Source organism: Schistocerca gregaria, chromosome 6 (assembly GCF_023897955.1).
Source record: "Schistocerca gregaria isolate iqSchGreg1 chromosome 6, iqSchGreg1.2, whole genome shotgun sequence".
Classification (NCBI taxonomy): Eukaryota; Metazoa; Arthropoda; class Insecta; order Orthoptera; family Acrididae; genus Schistocerca; species Schistocerca gregaria.
Window position 1 is genome coordinate 541,520,038 of NC_064925.1, and position 26,252 is coordinate 541,546,289.

Below are 26,252 nucleotides of genomic sequence, written 5' to 3' on the forward strand. Positions count from 1 at the left end.
GGCCATTCAAGTGATATAGTGATCTCCATATGCTATTCTGTCTGGCATTTGTTTGAGAAAAGTCGCAAATATTCTACTCTTTTCTCATACAGAGAATCTTCGATATGTAGCGTTATTAATAAGGACTATTTGCTGAATAAGGTGTTAGTTTACATTCATAAGCAGAAATATTAAGAATGAATAAGTAAAATGTTGTCTGTTTGTCCTAGATCTGACTACCCTACACTGCACAAGCCGTAAAAATTATTTGCTTATCTACCTGCATCTACTGCTACAGTACAAAGAGGTTTTTCAACACTGCAGCGTACAAAGACATCGCTGAGTTTGACAATGAAGGAGGATCAATGTAATGGCTTAGCTCTGTTGAACATTCACCCTGACATTGATTGTCCTATTGACAATTTAATTAACCAATTTTCCAGGAAGAAAGGGTGCACAGAATTCATCATTTAAGGAAGAGACCACAATTGTAACCTTTTTTATATGATAAGATGGCATTGTCTTGTATATGTGTATAATCAGTTTAAATAAAACTTTCTTGAACTTTGCATGTGACTTGATTATTTTTTATTACAGTAAAAGTAAGGTAGCTCAAGATATATTTAGCACCCCGTCCTAGAGGTTTTTTTGGTTATCTGCCACTGCTGCAAATTAGTAGTCTAGGTGACTCGAATTAGGGAACCATTGTAGGCAGTAATGATGTTGGAAGTAGTAAAGCTCAGGAAACGACACTAGTAGTGACAATACATGGTTCAAAAAATCACACTGAGTTGTTGTTGTTGTCTTCAGTCCTGAGACTAGTTTGATGCAGCTCTCCGTGCTACCCTATCCTGTGCAAGCTTCTTCATCTCCCAGTACTTACTGCAACCTACATCCTTCTGAATCTGCTTAGTGTATTCATCTCTTGGTCTCCCTCTATGATTTTTACCCACCACACTGCTCTCCAATGCTAAATTTGTGATCCCTTGATGCCTCCGAACATGTCCTACCAACCAATCCCTTCTTCTACTCATGTTGTGCCACAAACTCTTCTCCCCAATTCTATTCAGTACCTCCTCATTAGTTATGTGATCTACCCATCTAATCTTCAGCATTCTTCTGTAGCACCACATTTCAAAAGCTTCTGTTCTCTTCTTGTCCAAACTATTTATCGTCCATGTTTCACTTCCATACATGGGTACACTCCATACAAATACTTTCAGAAAAGACTTCCTGACACTTAAATCTATACTCAATGTTAACAAATTTCTCTTCTTCAGAAACACTTTCCTTGTTATTGCCAGTCTACATTTTATATCCTGTCTACTTCGACCATCATAAGTTATTTTGCTCCCCAAATAGCAAAACTCCTTACTACTTTAAGTGTCTCATTTCCTAATCTAATTCCCTTTTTATTCATTATTAAATCTACTCCTGCATTACCCCTATTTGATTTTGTATTTATAACCCTGTATCCACTTGACCAGAAGTCTTGTTCCTCCTGCCACCGAACTTCGCTAACTCCCACTATATCTAACTTTAACTTATCCATTTCCCTTTTTAAATTTTCTAACCTACCTGCCTGATTAAAGGATCTGACATTCCATACTCCGATCCATAGAACGCCAGTTCTGTTTCTCCTGATAACGATGTCCTCTTGAGTAGTCCCCACGCGGAGATCTGAATGAGGCACTTAGCATAAGAATTAAAAAGGGAAACAAACTATTTTCAGTGAACAGTTAGTATATGTAGTTTGACAGCAGCTAATAATTACTGAACACCTCTTGCAAAAATGTTCTCTACATTGAATAGCAGTAAATACAGAATTCTTATGAATTTTTTTACTAAACGTGTACATAGATTGTGGACAACTTCATGTGTATTGATGAGAAGAAATAGTTAGTGGGGACATGTTAGTCAATGAGCAACGTCATTTTTGTCAGCTAATTCCAAATTGAAGCTGTGTCTTAGTAGCTCACTGGTTATGTGCTGGATGTTGGTCTACGGTCCTAATGATAGATCTGGGTTTCAACTCCAGTTCAGTGCCCCCCTCCACCACAAAACATTTCTTTCTTTCTCCTCTTGTAATGTTTGATACTTTGGAAATTGCTAACCTGAATCATCTCCAAAAGTATCTTGCCCAGTAAAACATGGTTGTGGTTAAACCAGTATTCAGGTTGATGATAGATCTACCTAAGCAGACAACACAGATTTGTTCCTCTTCCACTGTGAACTATTGAAACTTCCATCTACAGAGAAACCCACTTAAACCAATGACCAACAAACTGTAATATGTATGTTTTCATTATATGCAGCCTGTTTACCCTGACATGACACCTCTGTTGTCTACAGTGCATTTTCACTGTCAAACTGTCCATGCCACCCACTCGGCCATGAATTCCCGGCGGCCAAATGATATATCCTCTATTACATTTATTGTACTCTTTACTCTGTTGTAAAACAAATCATGTCTTCCCTTCCTCTACAATTCTTCAACTGCTTCAGATTCCTTTTTTAGCCATTTTTCTTAGTTTGCTCTGTTTCTCTAAGTGGTTCATTATTCAGCCTCCTGTAGATCGTTACTACATCTCCATCACTCTTCTTTTTGAATTTTCATCTCTCCTCCATTTTAGAATTCATTTCCTGTGCAACCCACTATAATTTTCTGCACTAATTTTATGATTTCTTCTATTAGCATATTCCATCATGTATTGACATTATCAGGTGATTCTTTGTTTCACAATGTGTTAATATGCTCGAGTGATAGCATTTTTCAAATTCTTTGTTCTACTGATCTTTGCTTTTTTGGGTCTCACTATTTCAGCACGACAGTCTTTGTGTTTTCATTTTTATTTCTGCCTTAAGCAAATTGTGATCACAATATATGTACCTGGTAATTTATGAAGCTTCTTAATTCTGTTTTTGTACCTTTCACCCACAGCATAAAATCAGTTTTGTTTCAATAATTATCTCCCAGTGACTTTCAAGTGTAGATCCATCTCCTGTTGTAACAGTCCTGTGCTTGGATATCCTGTCAACTCATTGGCGTCTTGTAACTCAATTCTCCAGTGAAATAGCTGAAAACTGTTTTGTAAGATCATGCAAGTGACATACACTACACTTTTGTTACAGTTCAGTGCTCTTCCCACATTTATTAGCCCTGTAAATGACATGATGCCCAGATACAGCTTTATACTCACACATTTTATGAGAGTTATAGTCCTCACAATAGTAACTCCAAAAAATGCACTTAGCAAATTGTCTCAATGAAGTTGCATCGTAACTGATGAACACAACAAGAGTTTGCACAGTGGTTCCCATGATGTTTTCAATAAAGCTACATAAATAAAATAATCAAGTGATAAACCTATCACTGTACAAATCTAAATGTTAAGTGGTAAATATTCAAGTTCAGACTTTCTTTACAAAACATTGGCATAGAATTGTTGCATGTTTGATAGTTAAACACCAACTTCATTCATAAGAGAGTAACTTGGAATTTTTGCACTGTGCACTCAGAATGGACAGATAGATTGCACACAGATATTGCATGGTTGCTGACACATAGATATTGCATGGTTGCTGAAGCACACAGGATTGTAAGCTACATAGAACTTATGTGTGTGATTACCAGTAGCAGAATCTTTCAACACAGATGTTGCCTGCAAACATTCAGACCATTGACTATATTGGGTGAAGTCGAATTGATTAGTATTTTGTTACTGATGATGGATTATAAGTGCTGATAAAATTTTGCTGTGGGAAGTAAGTGGTGGTGCAGAAATTCACAAAAGTTAATAGAACTATTTTATGCATGTGTGTTGGGAGTACCCTATTTATGAATATGATTGCCATCTTTAAAAAAAATGTTTTACATTATGGTAAATTATGCAGATTCTTAATTGGGTACTTAATCAAATAGTAAAGTATGTCATCTTGTTCATAAAAATTATGGCAACAAAAGTATATGGTCAAACTTCAGAATCTAACAAGCACAGAGGCAAAATCTGCAATGAAAAATTAGGTTGATCCTGATCTTTTAAAAGCTGGCATGCAATCCTTTTACTGTTGCATGTCAGTTTATCAAAATTGTGGATTAGCTCACTAGAAATTTCACATGATGAACTGTAGTATTATTATCAGTTAGGGCTAATTTTCGGTTCTCATGAAGTACTTACAGTACAGGAGACAGTACATTAAAAATAATTACAGGAATAACTAATGTAGTGGGTAAAGGCTTAGTTAAGTTTTTGAAATATTTATGAGCATCTGCCACATGTATAAAACTTAGATAACATATAAAATTTGAAAAATAAGTAAAGCAAAAATTAAAAAAAAAAAATTGCAGGAGTGAAAATCATAATGGATGCTGTAGTTTGAGCTTGTTAATGGAAAATCTCATATAAAGATGTGAAACAATTACTAACAAAGAGATAGACGGGCTGGTCAGTACTTACCTCAGCTCAGTACAGCCGATAGAAACACAAAAAACAACCAAAAATTTAAGTTCCTAGCTTTCGGAATAAATGTTCCTTCATCAGGGAGGAGAGAGGGGAAAGAAAGGGAAGAAGGGAAAGTGGATTTAGTTACTCACAACCCAGGTTATGAAGCAACAGGGAAAGGAAAACAGGGAGAGTAGCAAGGATGGAGGCATGGTTGTCAGAGGGAAGCCAAAGATATTCTACTGTAGGTACTGTGCCAGCTTCAAAGCAAAGAGGATGCATACAGAAGTAAAGAGGTGTATAGTATAAAGATGTAGGATGAAAAGATGAATGAATGGCTAAAGAGGAAAGGAAAAGAGGAGAAGACTGAAAAGTAAATGGGAGTGAGGTTGTTTAACGTCGGTTCAGTCCAGGGGCATGGCGGCATGAAAGGATGTGCTGGAGTGCAAGTTCCCATCTCCGCAGTTCAGAGGGACTGGTGTTGGGTGGGAGAAGCCAAATGGCACATACGGTGTAGCAGGTTCCTAGGTCCCTAGAATTATGCTGGAGGGCATGCTCCGCTACGGGGTATTGGACATCTCCTAGGCGGACAGTTCATCTGTGTCCGTTCATGCGCTCAGCCAGTTTAGTTGTTGTCATACCAATGTAAAAGGCTGTGCAGTGCAGGCATGTCAGCTGATAAATGACATGTGTAGTTTCACACGTGGCCCTGCCTTGAATTGTGTATGTTTTACCAGTAGCGGGGCTGGAGTAGGTGGTTGTGGGGGGATGCATGCGGCAGCCATGCCTCCATCCTTGCTACCCTCCCTGTTTTCCTTTCCCTGTTGCTTCATAACCTGGGTTGTGTGTAACTAAATCGGTTGTTTTTTGTGTTTCTATCGGCTGTACTGAGCTGAGATAAGTACTGGCCAGCCCCTCTATCTCTTTGTTAGTAATTGTTTCACATCTTTATATGAGATTTTCCATTAATTAGTTAGATCACCTATATGGTCCACATTCTTCATTGTTTTGTCCCTTTTGTTAGCTATCACTTACATCTGTCATCTAAACACTTTCTCTTCTTCAGTGTTATATATTTATAAATAAATATTTTTGTCACCAACTGTGCTAGTTTCATTTGCCTCCTATTGTCTTGTTCCGTTTATAGTCCACTTATCTTTTTCTACTTATTGATTTATTTATTTAACATTCCATTATTTAACATTCCATAGTTTTAACGTTCGTTATTCGCTGTTTTTCAGCCAACAATCAGTGCCAACAATCTCTTCCACACCTATCAGTATCATCCAATTCAGTCGATTTCGTGTTGCTGGTGATATTTTAGTGCCATTGGCTATCTTTCTCTGCCACAGGAAACATTTTTTGGGACATTTCTGCGCCACCCGCGAACTTTTTTGTGGCACGCGCGAACTTTTTTGCGGCACGTGCGATCTTTTTTTCGCTACTCGCTAGCTCTGTTTTTGAACAGCGTGTGTTCTTTTTCCCCTGATCTGGACATACTTGCTTGGTCTGGTCAACTTTTTCCGTATTTTTCTTATTTGGTGGTCTTTCTTTGGTATTTAACATTACCAACACAATTTATTTATTTCTCGCCCTTCCTTCCGTGTTTTATTCCTTCTTATGATTACTATTTTAACTTTAGTTATTTAATTTCCCTACCCACCAGTTACCCACTATGTACCCTAATCCTATACCACATTATTTACATTCATTCCGGAAACATGCATTTACCGTAGCCAAACTGCAATCCCACATACCAAGATTTAAAGAAGGACAACAACTGATGTAGTTATCCACAGCTTTGGCTTCCCTCTGACAATCATGCCTCCATCCTTGCTACCCTCCCTGTTTTCCTTTCCCTGTTGCTTCATAACCTGGGTTGTGAGTAACTAAATCCACCTTCCCTTCTTCCCTTTCTTTCCCCTCTCTCCTCCCTGATGAAGGAACATTTATTCCGAAAGCTAGGAACTAAAATTTTCGTTTTTTTTTGTGTGTTTCTATCGGCTGTACTGAGCTGAGGAAAGTACTGGCCAGCCCCTCTATCTCTTTGTTAGTAGCTTGAACTTGCTATGTCTCGGATATCTGTTGAGAGGCCAGACAAACGTGTGGTTCCTAAAGAGGGGCAGCAGCCTTTTCAGTACTTACAGGGGCAACAGTCTGGATGATTGTCTGATCTGGCCTTGTAACACTAACCAAAACAGCCTTGCTGTGCTGGTACTGCAAACGGCTGAAAGCAAGGGGTAACTACAGCCGTAATGTTTCCAGAGGGCATGCAGCTTTACTGTGTGGTTAAATGATGATGGCGTCCTCTTGGGTAAAATATTCCGGAGGTAAAATAGTTCCCCATTAGGATCTCCGGGCAGGAACTACTCAAGAGGACATCGTTATCAGGAGAAAGAAAACTGGCGTTATATGGATCAGAGCCTGGAATGTCAGATCCCTTAATTGGGCAGGTAAGTTAGAAAATTTAAAAAGGGAAATGGATAGGTTAAAGTTAGATATAGTGGGAATTAGTGAAGTTTGGTGGCAGGAGGAACAAGACTTTTGGTCAGGTGAATACAGGTTCATAAATACAAAATCAAATAGGGATAATGCAGGAGGACATTTAATAATGAATAAAAAGAATAGGAGCTCGGGAAGGTACTACAAACAGCATAGTGAACCAATTATTGTGGCCAAGATAGAACGAAGCCCATGCCTACTACAGTAGTACACGTTTATATGCCAACTGGCACTGTAGATGATGAAGAAATTAATGAAATGTATGATGAGATAAAAGAAATTATTCAGGTAGTGAAGGGAGACGAAAATTTAATTGTCGTGGGTGACTGGAATTCAACAGTAGGAAAAGGGAGAGAAGTTGGTGAATATGGATTGGGGGAGAGAAATGAAAGAGGAAGCCATCTAGTAAAATTTTGCACAGAGCATAACTGATACTAGAAGGTATCAGATAGATTATATAATGGTAAGACAGAGATCTAGGAACCAGGTTTTAAATTGTAAGACATTTCCAGGGGCAGATGTGGACTCTGACCACAATCTGTTGGTTATGAACTGTTGATTAAAACTGAAGAAACTGCAAAAACGTGGGAATTCAAAAGATGGGACATGGATAAACTGAAAGAACCAGAGGTTGTACAGAGTTTCAGGGAGAGCATAAGGGAACAATTGACAGGAAAGGGTGAAAGAAATACAGTAGAAGAAGAATGGGTAGCTCTGAGGGATGAAGTAAAGAAGGCGGTAGAGCATCAATTAGGTAAAAAGACAAGAGCTAGTAGAAATCCTTGGGTAACAGAAGAAATATTGAATTAAATTGATGAAAAGAGAAAACATAAAAATGCAGTAAATGAAACAGGCAAAAAGGAATACAAACGTCTCAAAAATGAGATTGACAGGATGTGCAAAATGGCTAAGCAGCGATGGCTAGAGGACAAATGTAAGGATGTAGAGGCTTATCTCGCTAGGGGTACAATAGATACTGCCTACAGGAAATTTAAAGAGACCTTTGGAGAAAAGAGAACCACTTGTATGAATATCAAGAGCTCAGATGGAAACCCAGTTCTAAGCAAAGATGGGAAAGCAGAAAGGTGGAAGGAGTATACAGAGGGTCTATACAAGGGTGATGTACTTGAGGACAATATTATGGAAATGGAAGACGATGTAGATGAAGATGAAATGGGATATACGATACTGCATGAAGAGTTTGACAGAGCACTGAAAGACCTGAGTCGAAACAAGGCCCCAGGAGTAGACAACATTCCACTGGAACTACTGACGGCCATGGGAGAGCCAGTCCTGACAAAACTCTACCATCTGGTGAGCAAGATGTATGAGACATGTCAAATACCCTCAGACTTCAAGAAAAATATAACAATTCCAATCCCAAAGAAAGTAGGTGTTGACAGATGTGAAAATTACTGAACTATCAGTTGAATAAGTCACAGCTGCAAAATAACACAAATTCTTTACAAACGAATGGAAAAACTGAAAGAAACTGACGTCAGGGAAGATCAGTTTGGATTCCCTAGAAATGTTGGAACACTTGAGGCAATACTGACCCTACGACTTATCTTAGAAAATAGATTAACAAAGGGCAAATCTACGTTTCTAGTATTTGCACACTTAGAGAAAGTTTTCGACAATGTTGACTGGAATACTCTCTTTCAAATTCAAAAGATGGCAGGGGTAAAATACAGGGAGAGAAAGGCTATTTACAATTTGTGCAGAAACCAAATGGCAGTTATAAGAGTGGAGGGACATTAAAGGGAAGCAGTGGTTGGGTAGGGAGTGAGACAGGGTTGTAGCCTGTCCCCGATGTTATTCAGTCTGTATATTGAACAAACAGTAAAGGGGAAAAAAAAATAATAATAATTCAGAGTAAGTATTAAAATTCATGGAGAAGAAGTAAAAACTTTGAGGTTCACCGACGACATTGTAATTGTGTCAGAGACAGCAATGGACCTGGAAAAGCAGTTGAACGGAATGGACAGTGTCTTGAAAGGAGGATATAAGATGAACATCAACAAATGCAAAACGAGGATAATGGAATGTAGTCGAGTTAAGTCGGGTGATGCTGAGGGAATTAGATTAGGAGATGAGACACTTAAAGTAGTATAGGAGTTTTGCTATTTGGGGAGCAAAATAACTGATGATGGTCGAAGTAGAGAGAATATAAAATCTAGACTGGCAATGGCAAGGAAATCGTTTCTGAAGAAGAGGAATTTGTTAACATTGAGTATGGATTTAAGTGTCAGGAAGTCGTTTCTGAAAATATTTTATGGAGAGTAGCCACGTATGGATGTGAAACATGGACGATAAGTAGTTTCGACAAGAAGAGAATAGAAGCTTTTGAAATGTGGTGCTACAGAAGAATGTTGAACATTAGATGGGTAGGTCACATAACTAATGAGGAGGTATTGAATAGAATTGGGGAGAACAGGAGTTTGTGGCACAACTTGACGAGAAGAAGGGACCAGTTGGTAGGTCATGTTCTGAGACATCAAGGGATCACAAATTTAGCATTGGAGGGCAGCGTGGAGGGTAAAAATCATAGAGGGAGACCAAGAGATGAATACACTAAGCAGATTCAGAAGGATGTAGGTTGCAGTAGGTACTGAGAGATGAAGAAACTTGCACAGGATAGAATAGCATGGAGAGCTGCATCAAGCCAGTCTCAGGACTGAAGACCACAACAGCAACAACAACAACAACAACAACAACAACAAGATAGATGAAAAACTTGAAACAAGTAAGAGTGATGGTATTTGCTTTGAAACACTGATGGCACATCAATATATGCTCAGTCACTAGGAGAAATAACTATCTAATCTGATTACAATTCTTTATACACATATAACATAGCATATATGAAAATTGTCCAGTGCTAACAATGAAAACACAGAAGTTCAGAACTAATTGATGAACGGCTACACACACCATCAGACCATGCACTGTGATCAGTATGTACCAAATCTTGATAATGGCTTAGTCACAAAAATTAAGTCTATACATATTAAACTACAAGAGGATTCAGAAGTTCTTGACAATGGCTTAGTCACAAAATTCGAGTCTATACACATTAAACTTAAAGGACGATTCATAAATCTCAAAAAAAGTGCGAGCATTAACAACAAAATTGCAAATTTCCTACTCAGACAACTAATTGTAAAATTCAATAAGGTTTGAAAGAAACACTATGACGTAGCATAATATTATTACTATTATTATTATTGCAATTTCTTTCTTTTCTCCCTTGTTCTTTCACACCTAATAATTTTGTACCATAGATAACATTAACATACAAACAAAAGAGGTAGAAAGATGCTCCTCAATTTTTTAACTGCTTAAGCTCTGTCTGTGTCTATACATCATATAGGGCAGACGTATTATGAGCTCTGCTACGTTAATATAGTTAAAAACTTTGTTTGTCTCAACAATTGATAGTGCGTAGACATATTGCAAGTTCTGCTGACTTAATATTGTTAAAAATGTGTATTTGTATTTATATTTCTTTGTTGGTCCTGTACATCATGTCTGGGGACATATTTTGCACAAACGATGTAGGACAAGTCAGGTTGGTACAGTATATACAACATCATAAAAACTGTTACTCTGAAAAGATAAATAATTAAAATTTATTCAATACATATTGAATATTGATGAAAAAATTAATATAATGAAATAAAATGATATATTGGTTAAGAATATTTGAGCAGTCACACTATACTTTTCTGGTACTCTAAAAACTCGAAAACAGAATAGAAGCAGTGGTCAAGCAAGTACTCTTTCAGTTTCACTTTAAACTTTTGTAAATTTTGCATCTGTTTCAAATAGTATGGCATGAGATTGTACAGCACTATGCCCCTCTTACAAATGTTTGTACTTACTGTATTGACATGCAAGTAATGCTTCTGCTTAGTATCATGAGGGTGAAAATCACAGATATACTTGAAGATATTTCCATCTTTTAAAATACTTCCTTCTGTGAAATTTAGTATTTCATACATATATAAGAATGGTAGAGGCAGTATATTGAGATTTTTAAATTTGGTCTATGGGAGTCTCTGTACTTAACATGGTTTATAATTCTAACAATCTTTTTCTGTAGCCTAAATGTTTTGTTTGGATCTACAGAGTTCCCCCAAAAGATAATGATATACATCAGCAGTGACTGAATACTGCCATGGTACATTGTGATCACTGACGTACGGCTTGCACTTTGTGAGAGGATTCTTACTGCATATGTAAGTGTATTTAACTTTTTATTTACATGATTAAGATGTGGCTCCCATTTTAGGTTTTGCTGAATATGTATACCTAAAAATTTTGTGTCGCTCACAGATGAGACAGTTTTTCCATCAATTTTAAAAATCGGTGTTGCAAGATGTAGTTTCTGTGAATTGTGGAAATTGACTGTCACTGTTTTTTCATTATTTATTATTAGCTTGTTTGTTCTGAACAACTGTGTTAAATTTTGCATTATACCTGTAACTGTTGCATTTTCCTCATATTTGTGTCATCTGCAAAAATTACTGTTGTCCCTTTAGTTATTTTTTCTGACAAATCATTAACATAAAAAATGAAAAGAATTGGCCCAAGAACTGACCCTTAAGAAACTCCATATGTAATGTTTTGTGCATTACTGTACAAATTAGTATTTTTTGTGTTTTTATGTCTTTGTATTTTATTTGAGTGATCTGTTGATGGTCATGAAGGTAGGAATTTATCCACTTGTTTGGCAGGCCTCATATTCCATAATTACTTAGCTTCTGCAAAAGAGTACTATGATCAGTTACATTGAAGGCTTTACTAAGGTCAAGAAATATGCCAGTCACATGTTGCTTATTATCTACTGCAGTTAGAATTTCATTTAAGAAGGTATAAATAGCTGACTGTGTTGATCTGCCAGTTCTGAATCTGTGTTGCACATCACTTATTATGTTTTCTTTATTTAGAAAGGCTGTCAGCCTTTTAAGAAATAGTTTTTCAAGGATTTTGCCAAAGCCTGACAACACTGATACAGCTCTATAGTTTGAAGCTTCATGTTTGTCCCTTTTCTTGTACTGTGGTGTCACTTTTGCCATTTTCAGATTTTTTGGGAATATACCATTCATGAATGATGAATTTAAAATATCCGTTAATGGTTCTATGATGGATGTTACACTTGCTTTGATTATAATATCTGGTATTTCATTAGTACCTGCTGAATACTTATTGGGTAACTTTTTTATAATGACAGATAATTCCTCAGGTGTTGTAGGAGACATAAATAGGGTTCTTATACGAATTTTTTTTAATGTGACTGGAGTGTATTGCTGTCTGGTTGTGAGATGTAATGTCTGGTAATCAGGTGGTGTGTTATGTTATTAGCCGCTACTGTGGGGTTGATTATTTTATTGTTGTTTTCATGAAGTTCTATATTTTTTTTTGGGCTAATGATGTAGTACCTGTTTCTCATTTTATAAGACTCCAGGTTGCTTCAGTCTTATTCCTGGAATTTTTTATTTGTTTCTCATTTTCGATTTTCTTTGCTTTTGTTATAACATGTCTATTAAAGTAGTTGATAAATACAGGATTTGTGGTTTGCTTTGAGTATTCATATAAGTTACTTTTATTCTGGCATGATATTTTTGTTCCTGATGGGATCCATTTATTTGGTTTGTGTACAGAATTTATAAGTGACATTTGTTTACAAAAGGCTACTTCAAAAAATGTTTGTACATGACAATAAATTTATCAAACTTGTCATCTGCGGTGTCTGGACTGTAAACATCAGTCCAGTTTTCGCTTCGCAAGAGATAAAAAAATTAGTCTATGTTTTCATTATTAAACTTCCTGGCAATAGCTCTAGTTTTCTGTGCTTTTGCATTTCCTGGAATTGTGATTGTTAGTATTTGGGCATTGTGATCACTAAAACCAGTGTTTGCAGTCTGCGTGTTGAAGGTATATTTATCTGTATTTACAAACACCTGATCTATGGTTGTTGCAGAAGTAGTGGTTATAAGAGTTGGGTTAGTTATAGTTGGTCTTAGGTTAAAGGACTTCAGTAAATCTTTGATTTCATCTTTAAATTTACTGAGTTTGGAGAAATCAGCACTGAAATCTCCACATATGCTAAATTTTTTGAGGGTGTTGAAATCCTCTAACAGCCCATCCATATGATTATAAAAAACTTTTTTATCACCATCTGGTGACCTATATACATAGATGATTACAGAATTTCTAGTTGACACTTCTACTATTGAATTTCTTTAGATAAGCTGTCAAATTTGGTTATGTTAGTGAAGACTATATCTTCTCGAACATATGCCTGAGTACTTCTCTACAAAATGTGCCAGCTAATTTAAACTGAGGTAGGAGTGCTAGTTCTATCATGTCTTTATTTAGCCAGTGCTCAGTAAACCATATAACAGAAATATCACTTACAGATTTGTATTTCATTCAGCTTATTGGAAAGAGACTGAACATTCTGATGGAACAATTTACAGTGTGAAGCAGGGACTATCATTCAGCTTATTGGAAAGAGACTGAACATTCTGATGGAACAATTTACAGTGTGAAGCAGGGACTATATTGTGTCTTGCTTGACCACTTACCTCTTTTTTACATCTAGTATTGTTAGCTGTAAAGAATCCTCCTTGTTTTGAGGTGTGGGTTGGTTGGTTTGTGGGATTGAAGGGACCAGACCGCTAGGGCCATCGGTCCCTTGTTCCAAAACCTTCAAACACCCTCAAAGAATAAAAATGAACAATGGAGAAGACAAGACAAAACACAGGACAAGAAAGACTCAAACAGAGACCAGACAAAAGGAATTAAAATTACAGAGTGTGACAGTGGTTGGCCGACCAGACAGACAAAAAAGGAAAAACCAACCACCAAGAAACACACTAAAAAAACTCAGTCTAAAATCGGAAGCCAAAGACTGGACCCAACCCAAAATAAAGACAAACACGCTAGGCGGGTCCTCACGGTGCAGTAAATGGCTGTGTGTCAGACGTGTGTGGCCAATGCAAAGCCGACAAAGGACAACTGAGTCCCTTCGAGGGGCTCGCATGGAGGACCACAATACATTCGTCATCTACTTGATAGGACGGTGTTTGTTTGGTGTGGTCAGGTGGCGCCATTCAGTGTCCCAAAGTTTAAAAACTTTGCGGCGTAAGACAGCTCGCAAATCAGTCTCTGGGAGGCCAATGTCCAGAGACGGTTTACTGGTGGCCTGTTTGGCCAGGTGGTCAACATGTTTATTGCCTGGTATCCCAATATGGCCTGAGGTCTGCTAAGCAGTTTGCCATTATGTCGGAGTCAGTACAAACTGCTCCATTCAGTGAGAGTGCAGGGAAACTGACAGGGGACTGATAGCCATAGAGGCACCTAATCTTGGCCCAAACCTGCGAAGGAGAGACATGGAGGCCAATGGTGGAGACATATTGTTCCCAGCACTCCTGCTTGTGTTGGCGAATGATGCGGTGCGCCCCCGCACGCAGCCATTTAAAGGCGATGAGTTGCTCTATTGAGGGATGTTGCTTGTGACGCTGGAGCGCCCACCAGCGATCTTTATCACCTCAGCGATCTTAGGTGACCACCAAGGCACAGTGCCCCACCGAGGGGACCCAGAAGAACAGCAAATGGAAGATTCTGTGGCAGTAATGATGCCGGTGGTGACGGAGTGAACCACCGCATCAATGGCGTCACTGGAAAGAGACTCAGTAGTGTCAGTGGAGGAGGACAAGTCCCAGTCAGCCTTGTTCATAGTCCATCTGCAGTTGCGCCCAGAAGAGGAACGCTGTGGCAGTGACAGAAAGATCAAAAAGTGATCACTACCACACAAGTCATCGTGCACACGCCACTGGACAGACGGTAAGAGGCTAGGGCTGCAGATCGAAAGGTCGATGGCTGAGTACGTGCCATGCGCCACACTGAAATGTGTGAAGGCACTATCATTCAAAAGTGAAAGGTCAAGCTGTGCCAATACATGCTGAATGGTGGCGCTTCGGCCTGTTGCCACTGATCCACCCCACAGAGGGTTATGCGCGTTGAAGTCGCTCAGTAACAGAAAAGGGGGCGGCAATTGGGCTATCATCGCAGCCAGGACATGCTGTGGGACATCACTATCCGGTGGAAGATACAGACTGCAGACAGTAACAGCCTGAGGCGTCCACACCCGAACAGCGACAGCGTCGAAAAGAGAGACAGACTTGCTGTGAAGGGAGTGAAGGACGTAGATGCAGACACCACCAGATACCCTTTCATAAGCTGCCCGATTCCTGTAATAACCTCGATAGCCACGGAGGGCGGGGGTTCGCATTGCTGGAAACCAAGTTTCTTGAAGAGCAATGCAGAGGAAGGGGTGAAGGCTGAGAAGTTGTCGGAGCTCAGCAAGATGGTGGAAAAAACCGCTGCAGTTCCACTGGAGAATGACATTGTCCATGGCTGAGAAAGGCATGAAGGGACTGGGGAAGCAGATTACGCTGCTGGGTCACCTGCTGCCACCGATTGAGTACCCATGTGAGTGACATTCATTGCATCCGAGGGTCCAGCAAGATCTAGGTCCTCAGCAGACACCAGAATCCCTACCTCATCCTCAGACTTGTAGGTAGTGGTGGAGTGGGTGCCACTGCAGGTTCCTGGGTCTTATGAGTCTTCAATTTCGCTTTCTCGCACTGTTCCCTTGGTTGCCCTTGCTGGGAGGGCTTCGGAGTCAGTCTCCGGGACTGAAGACGATCGTGAAGCCCTACGACCAGCAACCTGTGGCTTCTTCAGCCACTGGTGGGTGTCTGCTGTGCTGCTGGTAGGAACCTGGGAAAGGAGTGACCCAAGGGATCCCTTCCTAGCGAGAGAAGCTGAAGAAGACTTACACTTCTCCGGTTTGGAAGTGGGGACCTGTGTCCCCAGGGGTTGAGGTGGTGCTGCTCCCAAGGCCCAAGGGAGGTGGTGTAGGAGCAACAGGGAGGGAAGGGCCCCCCACCATCAAGGGGGCAGGTGTGGTCCTTCGACTCTGAGAGCTGACTAAGTGTTCCAGCTGATGGAACTGCAGCAGGACTGACAGTGGCGGCATAAGAAGATGCCATACCCACAGGATGAAGCCATTCAAATTTCCGCCTAGCCTCAGTGTAGGTTAGTCGGTCTAGGGTCTTGTATTCCATTATGTTCCTTTCCTTCTGCAAAATCGGACAGTCCGGCGAGCAAGGGGGATGGTGCTCTCTGCAGTTGACACAGATGGGATGCGGGGCACATGGAGTATCAGGATGGGATGGACGACCACAATCACGACACAAGAGGCTGGAAGCACAGTGGGAAGACATATGGCCGAACTTCCAACACTTGGAGCACCGCATCAGGGGAGGGATATATGGCTTTACATCACAGCAGTAGACCATCACCTTGACCGTCTCAGGTAATGTGTCACCCTCGAAGGCCAAGATGAAGGCACCGGTGGCAACTTGATGATCCCTCGGACCCTGGTGGATGTGCTAGACAAAATGGACATCTCGTCGTTCTAAGTTGGTCCGCAGCTCGTCTTCTGACTGTAAAAGGAGATCCCTGCAGAAAATAATGCCCTGGGCCAAATTTAAGCTTTTATGGGGCGTGACAGTAACTGAAACATCCCCCAGCTTCTTACAAGCGAGCAAGGCTCATGACTGGGCAGAGGATGCTGTTTTTATCAAGACTGAACCGGACCACATTTTGCACAAGCCTTTCACCTCCACAAACTTGTCCTCTAAATGCTCTACAAAGAACTGAGAGGATTCACAAATACAAAATATTCCCCATCAGTTCTGGTACAGATGAGATATCGTGGTGAATACGTTTCTCTGTCATTCATAGCCTTGCGTTCCTCCCATGGTGTGGCCAGGGAGGGGAATGATTTGGGGTCATATACGTTAGCTTTAAAGTGAGCCTTCGAATGCTTAGAGACTGCTGGTGGCTGGCCACCAGCGAGAGATGTTGTGCAACGCTTCACTGCGTGTCATCCACCCTGATGTCACCTAATCCAACCAAGGGCCCTCCCCACGGGTGCCACCCAACCACAGCAAGGGCCACCTGGCAGGATGGCCATTGCTGGGAGTCCTGATGCCCCAGGGAGATGGGCATCTACTCCTTGGCATACATGGGGAGAAAATGGCACAGCATCAGTAGAGCAATCCCTGTGTTGTCAGGGGTGCTACAACCAACAGGGTACATGGCGACCCCACCACAATGGACTGGCTACCGTGCTGGATATTAGATGCAATAAAGCCCATGTCGTCGCTTACGCAAAAAGCAACACAGCACAGTGCATAGTGGAAATTGCACCCAGAAACGTACCGTTTCCCAAGAGATGGAGAATGAGCGGGACAGCAATGCGATGATGATAAAGCTGGCTAGAGGTCTCAATGCATGATGAACAAAATGCATCGTGTAAGGTGCCTTTCCCCAATTGGTTCGCTCTTCGGAAGAATTTGGAAAGATGGAGGTCAAACCCGAAAGAAGACCATCACATATAGGCCAAAACATTTGAGACTCCTTTTAGTCGCCTCTTACGACAGGCAGGAATACCGCAGGAATACCGCAGGCCTATTTTAACCCATGAACCCGCAGGGGGGGGCGACGTGTGGGTGGTGTCTTCTTGCTAGCTGGTTCCCTTGATTCTGGGCCCTGCCTTTCATGCGCTGTTGTGTTTCTAATTGCAATCCACTTGTCAAGTAGCATTTGTTTTGATTTAGGCACTTGTATTGCACTGGTTTTCACATTGTATTTATTTTGGTGAAACACTGATGTCTTCACGTAGACTGGTCGATTCAGAGATAAAGGCATCTGATTTGTACAATTTTTAATTTTAATTAACAAAGACAGTCTATAGCATACTTGCTCCTTCCCCTGTCTGTTAAAAAGGAATCCGTGATGTGTGAATGTATCACAAGACAGTCTTTCCATTTCAAAGTTAATGGATATTCTACTTTTGTTGCAAGATTGTGAACAGTTCACTGTTTACACTGAATGATGGTTAACTAGGTCGATTTTTTTGTTTATACATTCTTTGTCAAATCTTTTGGGAATTGGATGCAAAACGATACTTGTCTAGTTACTAAGTTGGAGAACACTTGGTAAGACGTTGTCAGTGCTTTCCACACTGTTGTTGTAGGAGTCTTCAGTATCTTCAAATATTTCCTTTTCAATAAATTTAGAAAAACAGGTAATGATACACAACGCCTGATGAAGAAGCATGCTGCACAATTGCATAAATGAGTTCAATTGCTTCTTACATTTTGGGACTGAAAAATTCTTCACTCCCCTCAATAAAATGGTGTGAATAAGACAACTGAGAAATTTAATTTGTTTCCTTACAGATTGTCACTTCTGTAGATTAACTGTGGTATCAGTGATTCTAAATGCTTGCTGGATCTATAGATGATTACTACACGATTTTTCTATGAACTAGTCTCAATCAAAATGCCTTCAACATAACCACAAACTATGATTGTATGTAGCTATTTCTCTTCATAAATCCCATCTAAGGCTCCAAACATTGTACAAAAACAAATCTTCTGTGCCTTATCTTTCCAGTCACCCACCACCTCCAAAAGTCCCACTGTCCTGCCTCAGAGAAGCATTCCTCTCGTACCTCAGTACTACCCAGAACTGGAGCATCTGAATTATGAATTACATTCTCTGCAAGGGTTTCGATTACCTCTCATTGTGCGTTGTGCTCTGAAATGAGAAATGTCCTGCCCAGTATCCTCCCCCCCCCCCCCCCCCTCCCACAATGGTATTCCGCTGTCCATCAAATTCGTCAATCCCTACACAACTCCCGCTTCCAGTCCCTTACCTCGTGGCTCATACCCCTGTAATAGACCTATATACAAGACCTGTCTCATACATCCTCCCACCACCACCTACTCCAGTCGAGTCACAAACATCACCTACCCCATCAGAGGCAGGGCTACCTGTGAAACCAATCATGTGTTCCACAAGCTAAGCTGCAATCACTGTGCTGCATTCTATGTAGGCATGACAACCAACAAGCCGTATGTCAACATGAATGGCCACCGACAAACTGTGGCCAAAAAACAAGTGGACCACCCTGTTGCTGCCAAATATGGTAACCCTCATCCCAATGACTGCCTCACAGCCTGTGCCATATGCTTCCTTCTCACCAACACCAGCTGTTCTGAAACTCTTCCTGCAATATATTGTACATTTCTGTAATCCTCATGCCCTCAACCTTCGTTAGTTGTTGTCCTCAGCCATCAGCCTCTTCCCTGTTCGCATTCCAGCACTACACATACCTCTATTCCATCCATGCACTTTTTACTTCTCTCCTTTTCTACAACCAGTCCCCTCCCACTTGCCTCTCCCTCTCTGTCTAAGGTCTCGACTGCACCTAGCTGCCCTAACCTCTCTCCACTTTGTGCTGCACACTCCACAGCAGCGCTCGCCATCCCCTACCCCTATCCTGATATGCTTCCCCCACCCTGATCCAGCCTCCTCTTTACCCCCACCCAGTTGCCCTCCCTGTCATGCATTGCTATTGCTGCTTGTAGTGTGGCTGCAGTGGCCACAGACTGTGGCAGTGTGTGTGTGAGTTGCACTTGCATGAGAGAGAGAGAGAGAGAGAGAGAGAGAGAGAGAGAGAGAGAGTGTGTGTGTCACCTATTTCTGACAAAGGCCTTGTCGGTCGACTGCTTATTTTTTGACAGTCTTTTTCTTGTGCCTATCTGCTACTGAGCATCTCTGCTATAAAGTGAGTAGCAAATATCCTTTTCATAATATTGTTACATTCGATCCTGGATTTTCCATTGTTTCATTTGAACAACTGAATTGTTGCTGACACTACCACAGTTGATGGAGATACATTGCACCTAGTGTGGATGAAGGTTAAAGACAGGCTGGATGTTGTGCATGCCACTCATGGCTCACATGTGGAAATTAACTGAATGGAATAAAAGCTTTGTGACGTAGCGTGTCACATAAGCCAAACATAGTGTGAGTATCTTAAGTAAACTGGTTGCTATAGCTCATTAAAGTTGTACTGTACCTTTTGATACACCCTGTATATTAGTTTCTAATGACTGGAGAAATTTAATAATTATATTATTATTGATCATTCTGTTATGAACATTTAGGATTGTGGCCAACATTGTTGGGCGAATTATTGGTTCTTTGATTGTATTACTTTTCAGAACTACATTAATACATACATATGTTAATATGAATCCCGAAATTACACTGATTTCTCTATTAAATTAAGTATCTCCAGTCTTTTCTATTGCATTAACAACATCCATATGTCCTGTCAGCACTATCTATTTTTAACACATTCTGATCATTGCCTATAGAAATTATGGGCATGGTGTGATTTCCAAACAGCCAGTGCAGGGAGAAGTTCCAAGTGTGGCTTGCCTGATTGTTATTTCATGATGCATTATTTCCAAACAGTGGCTGCTGGATGTTGGTTGTTCACACTTTTAGTAGTTTTAAGAGCTGGTAAATGGACATTCCTGCTTCCACAAGTGCTACATGACGAAAAAATATTACAGGTGTGATCAGATCCCACACATTTGTCGTTGCAGTGTGCTTCAGTTTATGTCTTGATCACAATAGTTTGTTGTAAAACGGGGAAATTCCAAAACTGACAATGATTGATGACAGTATTTCTGAAATGGATAGCAATCTGCTTTCCTCCTCAATCATATCAGCAAGAGTCACACAAAGGAGATGGAAAATGTACAACACCTGGCTACTACTGCAGTTACTGTGGCCTGACCAGAATGTGTTAAACCATGTTGCTTAACACTGAAACATGCCTACCAATGTCCACATCTACCATACACACATTTAAAGCCATCAATAAAATTCACTTTTACTCAATGTTGGTTTCATCTGAACAATGCACTGCTGCATATCTATGGTGGCACTCACTTCATATGCGATGTTTGCTGTATCACTTACCTCCAAAGGTTACAATGAAATCAAAATCCTGGTGCTTGGAAGCCATGTAGCCCACACACAGTTAAAGAAGCAATCTTCCATATTATATGTTGACATTTAACTACTCTAATTGATTCTGGTCCGAGCCGCAAGAGTTGGTGGTCATGTGTGTGAGGTTTGCCTGCTTGTGTGAATTAATGGTGTGTGTTTCTCTTTCTTTTTTTGATAAAGGCTCTAGTCAAAAGCTTACGTGTAAGTGTCTTTTAATTGTGCCTGTCTGCAACTTAACATGCCATTTTTACAGTTGGTAGCAATCTTATCTTTTCCTACAGTGTTAACATAATCATGAAGTTAACAAGAATTGCACAACTAGTAACAAGTGCACATAGCAGAGCTTGTTTCTTTGAGAGTCAGTTAAGAAATGGGATGCTCATCAAAAGTACACACTATCCAAGGTTTACTCACTGTTGCCACCAGAGGCATCCTTTAACTCAAACCTGTTGTTAAGATGTAAGGAGACAGCAGAGCACCCAGTTCCCATACTTGTCCTCCATTCAAAGATGTCCAATCTCACCATTGACTGCCATTCAGCCTCTTGTGAGGACAAATCATTGACATGATGTATATCATAAAATGTGGTGGCATCTGGGGTTCCTGGGCCAGAGGTGTCACAGTTTTTACCACTGGTGCCCAAAAATAATTGTAGCTTAGGGCAGCTGTCAACCATGGCCAATGCAGCTTTGAGGTATTTCCAAGCACTGGCCACTTTGCCTTGCTCCATACACAACAAGCATCTAAAAGTGAAAAAGTTAACTGGACTGGATGAGATACCTGGGACTTTGCATACATATTATGTGAAAGAACTTTCTTCTAACAGTAGTTTACAGTAGGTCACTGGAGGAATGAAGAGCACTTCACAACTGGAAAACAAACATATGCAATACTAGTTTTAAAGAAGGATCATCAGACTGATGACAATTATGGGTATTTATTACTGACTTCAGTCTGTTATAGAGTTTCAGAACATGTTTTATGCTCACACTTAATGATGTTTTTGAAGAATGAGAATCTCCTCTATAAAAATCAATATGGATTCTCACATAAAGATCTTGCAAAAATCATTTCACTCTATTTGTCCATGAGATTCAGAGCACCATAGACAAATGAAACCAGGATGATGCCAATCTTCCAACTTTTGGAGGGCATTTAATACAATTCAATGGTCTTGTTTAGTGAACAAAATACAAGCTTACTGAGTATTTGAGAAGATTTGTAAGAGGATTCACTATTTTGTTGTAGATGGAACTCAAAACATCATTCTTAATAGAACAAAACTGACAGATGTAAGTAATTTCAGGAATACTTCAAGGGCATCTTATAGGGATATTAATTTTTACAATTCATATTAATTATCTAGTGGATAAAGATGGGACTACTGTGATGCTATTTGTGGAAGATGCTGTTGTCTATAGCAAAGTTGCAATGGCACAAAACTGTACTGAAATGCAGGAGGGTCAATGATTTGCATTGGAACTAGCACTTGACTCAAAAATGTAATGTAGTGCACCCAACTAGGCACAGAGATCCATTATGGTTTGATTATGCTATTGATGACAAATTACTAGCGGGGGAAAAAGTGGCTCACAAAACACTTGTTTCCCAAATTCTTGAACCTTATTCAGCACTCTGGGACCATTAACTGGTTGGATTAATAGAAGACATAGAAAATATCCAACAAAGAGCCATGTGTTTTGTCACAGGATTGTTTAGTTGTCACAAGGATGTTGCACTAATGTTCAATAAACTCCAGCGGTAGAAGCTCAAAAAGAGCTTTGCATATCACAAATATGTTTACTGTAAACGTAATATGTTAAGTTGCAGATAGGCACAACTAAAAGACAATTACACACTAGCTTTCTGCCACAGCCCTTGTCAGAAAAAAAAACACACACATTCATTCATACAATCAAGCACACCTCACGCACACAAGACTGCCATCTACGGCAGTCGTACATACCAAGTGTCAGTAGGTCATGGTTTTCAAGGATCTAGAAAAAAGGCCTACTGGCCTTCAACAACTTGAGAAAATTGCTTCTTCTATGGGAGAATGAGCAATAATTTGGCAAGCCAGTGGCTCTAGAGCAGAAGGTAATCTCTACTTTAGATGCACCAGAAAAAGCTACCATGGCAAGTGGCAGCTCTCCAGGCTCAGCACAGAAGCTGAGTATTGTATTGGAATACACTGTACGCACCTTTGTTCGGCCTAGCCCCCTCATGATGGATACCAGCAATTAGCAGGTAGGTAGATCTTGTTGATCCATAAACCAGCTGATGTACCCTGTCTGCTCACCAAGACTAGTGATTCAGGCAATTAAAAATACTGATACATTGTTCATTACCTTGAGAGATTTCATCTTTAGATCTCTTAGGTGTGTATCCATCGTACACACATGCTCCCCCCCCCCCCCCCCCCCCCAATCTCTCTCTCTCTCTCTCTCTCTCTCTCTCTCTCTCTCTCTCTCTCTCTCTCTCTCTCTCTCTCTCTCACACACACACACACACACACACACACACACACACACACACACACACACACTAATCTGTAACCAACCTCAAATCTGTAAGAGTACCCAGTTCTCCAACCTTCCAATAGCAAGTTGTAGTTTGAAAGTCACTGTTGCAGGGTTGGAAGAGGAACAAAATATGGAAAATCATCCACAAACAAGGAACAGTGCACAGGGCTCCTTACTGTGTACATCATACCATTAATAGCAGCTTATAATATTGCCTTAAGGACCATCATTCTCTTATTCAGATCAGTCAGATAGAACTCCATCAACTCTGTATCTAAAATACATTGTAACAGGAAGGACCAGATAAGTACAGGCAGCCTTGCAGGGAAGCCCTATTGGCAGACCTTTATGAGTATGTACTGTGCTTCCAAGAGGTATCATGCACCTTATCTATTAAAAATGCCTCTCACATTTGTTATACATAGTTAGAGTGTCTGTAGTAGGTTGACAGCTCCTGAACCGCATTGAGAACAACTAACAAACTTGTCAATAGTGGATTGATACCTCCTGAACCACAATGGGAGCAACTAAAGAACTTCTTGATCTCAAGGTTCCAGATCAGGTGATGGTTTATCATATATTCCAATGTCTTTCCTACACAAGTAGTTAAGGTGATGACTTGGTAACTGCTGAGGCTAGTTTGCCCTTCCCTGTTAAGAGGATGGAGACCAAAATTGTCTTCCTGTACAAGGTAACAAGTTGTTCTATATGTTCATTTTATTCAAAACTTCTGGAAGGATTTTCTTCGATTTTTCTTGAAGTTTCTGCAGAATGTTGTACTTGATTTGGTCACAAGCAGATGTAGTATAAAGTCTCAGAGAGAGAGCCAAACCTAGCTTCCACATGGAGAAGGGCCAATTACAGTACTCAATGTTATTAGACATGAAGTTTAAACCATCACTTTCATTGTTTAGATGGTGGTTTGGGATTCTGGATCCAGGCTAACAATAACAATAGTCTTGGCTGAATGCTGTGTCATTGTCTGGGCAATGTCCGTAGGTCTGATTTGGAGACATTACTCCTTCAGTCCAGTTGTGATAGGTGGCCTGCTTTGCTTTCAAGAGATTCTTCTGACTGTTTCCCATACTTGTGCTGTGCTAATAATACAGTGATTCATGAATAAAGTTGCAAAACAGGCAATAAAAAAGCAGACAGGATGCTAGTAGAGACTGCTAAGATTCTCATCAGCAAAGAAAGCATCTGATAACATATCAAAGCCAAATAAAATTAGTCTCCCCCATTACTTCAGTATGAATACACAAATAAGAAACAAAGAAAAGGTTTTGCTGACACTTGTCTTTACTAGCTGCCAACTGATGTCATTCTCACTTGACTAGAAATAAAAGTAGAAATACAAAGCTTCTCTAGGTTCTGTAACAAGGATAGGTATTTGTTCATGTCAACAATAACAACAACAACATTTATTTTCCTTCAAAATAAGCATCTTTTAATTTTCCATAATTATCAGTTTGAAAAGACTAGTGCCAATCATAATCTGCTGTTAGTATACTTTATAGAGATAGGCAGCATGGTTGCTTCTGTCTGTTAATGTGTAACTTGACTCATTCCACTTCCTGAAACATTTCTTCCATGCTAGGATTTGCAAAACATGATGTGTGAATGAATGAATGGAGTTTTCAAAACTGGTTGTCAACTTTGTATAGTGACATAATGGTAACAGCAGTATATACCTGGAATAACATTTGTAGTGATAACACTATACACAGAGAATCCCAAAGTCTAGCTTGGAATGGAAGATGATTGTTTGTTAACTGGCAAAGTCAATGTGTGTGTTAAAAGAAGAGTCTTTGCTACAGTTACTGAACTGCTCAATAAAAGATTAGTACAGTTTCAATCTTTTACGCGGATTGCTGCTATGTTCATGATGTCACTGGTCCAAGCAGGTGACATTAGTTTCTTCACTTTATCTTTAAACTGTTTACCTGAAAGAAGACCCAGTTTCCAATTTCAAGTGCATTCAGCAGCATGCTTTCAGCTCTGGGTCCTTGTCCTTGCCCAAGTGATATCACAAACATGCGTTTTCCCATTTTCATCTGCAGATATAAAGAGATTTTCAAACAATTTATCATCATATAGCAGCAAAGAAGACTACCACAACAGTTATCTCAAAATTAAAACTATGAGGAACCTGTTTGATGATTACAGCATCTTTATTCAGTTTTAATCTGTATCTATTACATAAAGATGTGGCAATACAAAGATGAAACAGGAAATAAATCCTGACATAAATCATAAACAAGACTAAATTTGTTTGAACACGTGCAAAAGCCATTTCTAGGGATTTTTTAGAGGCTCTAGACAAGTGAAATTTATATCTGAAATATAAACTGCAAAAATAAAGACTGTGAATTATGTTAGTCTTGTGAGACATTCATATAAACGAAGAGAAACAACTAAAAATACTGGATCTAATATCACAATAAGCATATGAATAACAAAATGGAAATAAAATTTGAGGGCAGAATGAATGACAAATTAAAGCAACATGATCAGTACTTAACAAAAATGAGGAAAGGCAGCCAGTCAACAATTACAAATGACTTGTGGATGGCACATAGGCAATTGTAACACACACACACACACACACACACACACACACACACACACACACACACACACACAGAGAGAGAGAGAGAGAGAGAGATACATATATGTACACATATCCATCTGCTTGTGTCTGTGTATGTGCGGATGGATATGTGTGTGTGTGTGTGTGTGTGTGCGAGTGTACACCTGTCCTTTTTTTCCCCTAAGGGAAGTCTTTCTGCTCCCGGGATTGGAATGACTCCTTACCCTCTCCCTTAAAACCCACATCCTTTCATTTTTCCCT

At 39.9% G+C, this 26,252-nt stretch overlaps 1 protein-coding gene across 1 annotated transcript in view; it reads right to left on the bottom strand.

Annotated features, from left to right (window-relative positions):
* LOC126278931 (dynein axonemal heavy chain 1-like) overlaps positions 1 to 26,252 on the bottom strand; it is an 825,957-nt gene that overhangs the window by 91,597 nt on the left and 708,108 nt on the right. Inside the window, 1 exon segment of the mRNA XM_049979209.1 lies at positions 25,345 to 25,455. Coding sequence (XP_049835166.1) covers positions 25,345 to 25,455 — 111 coding nt within the window.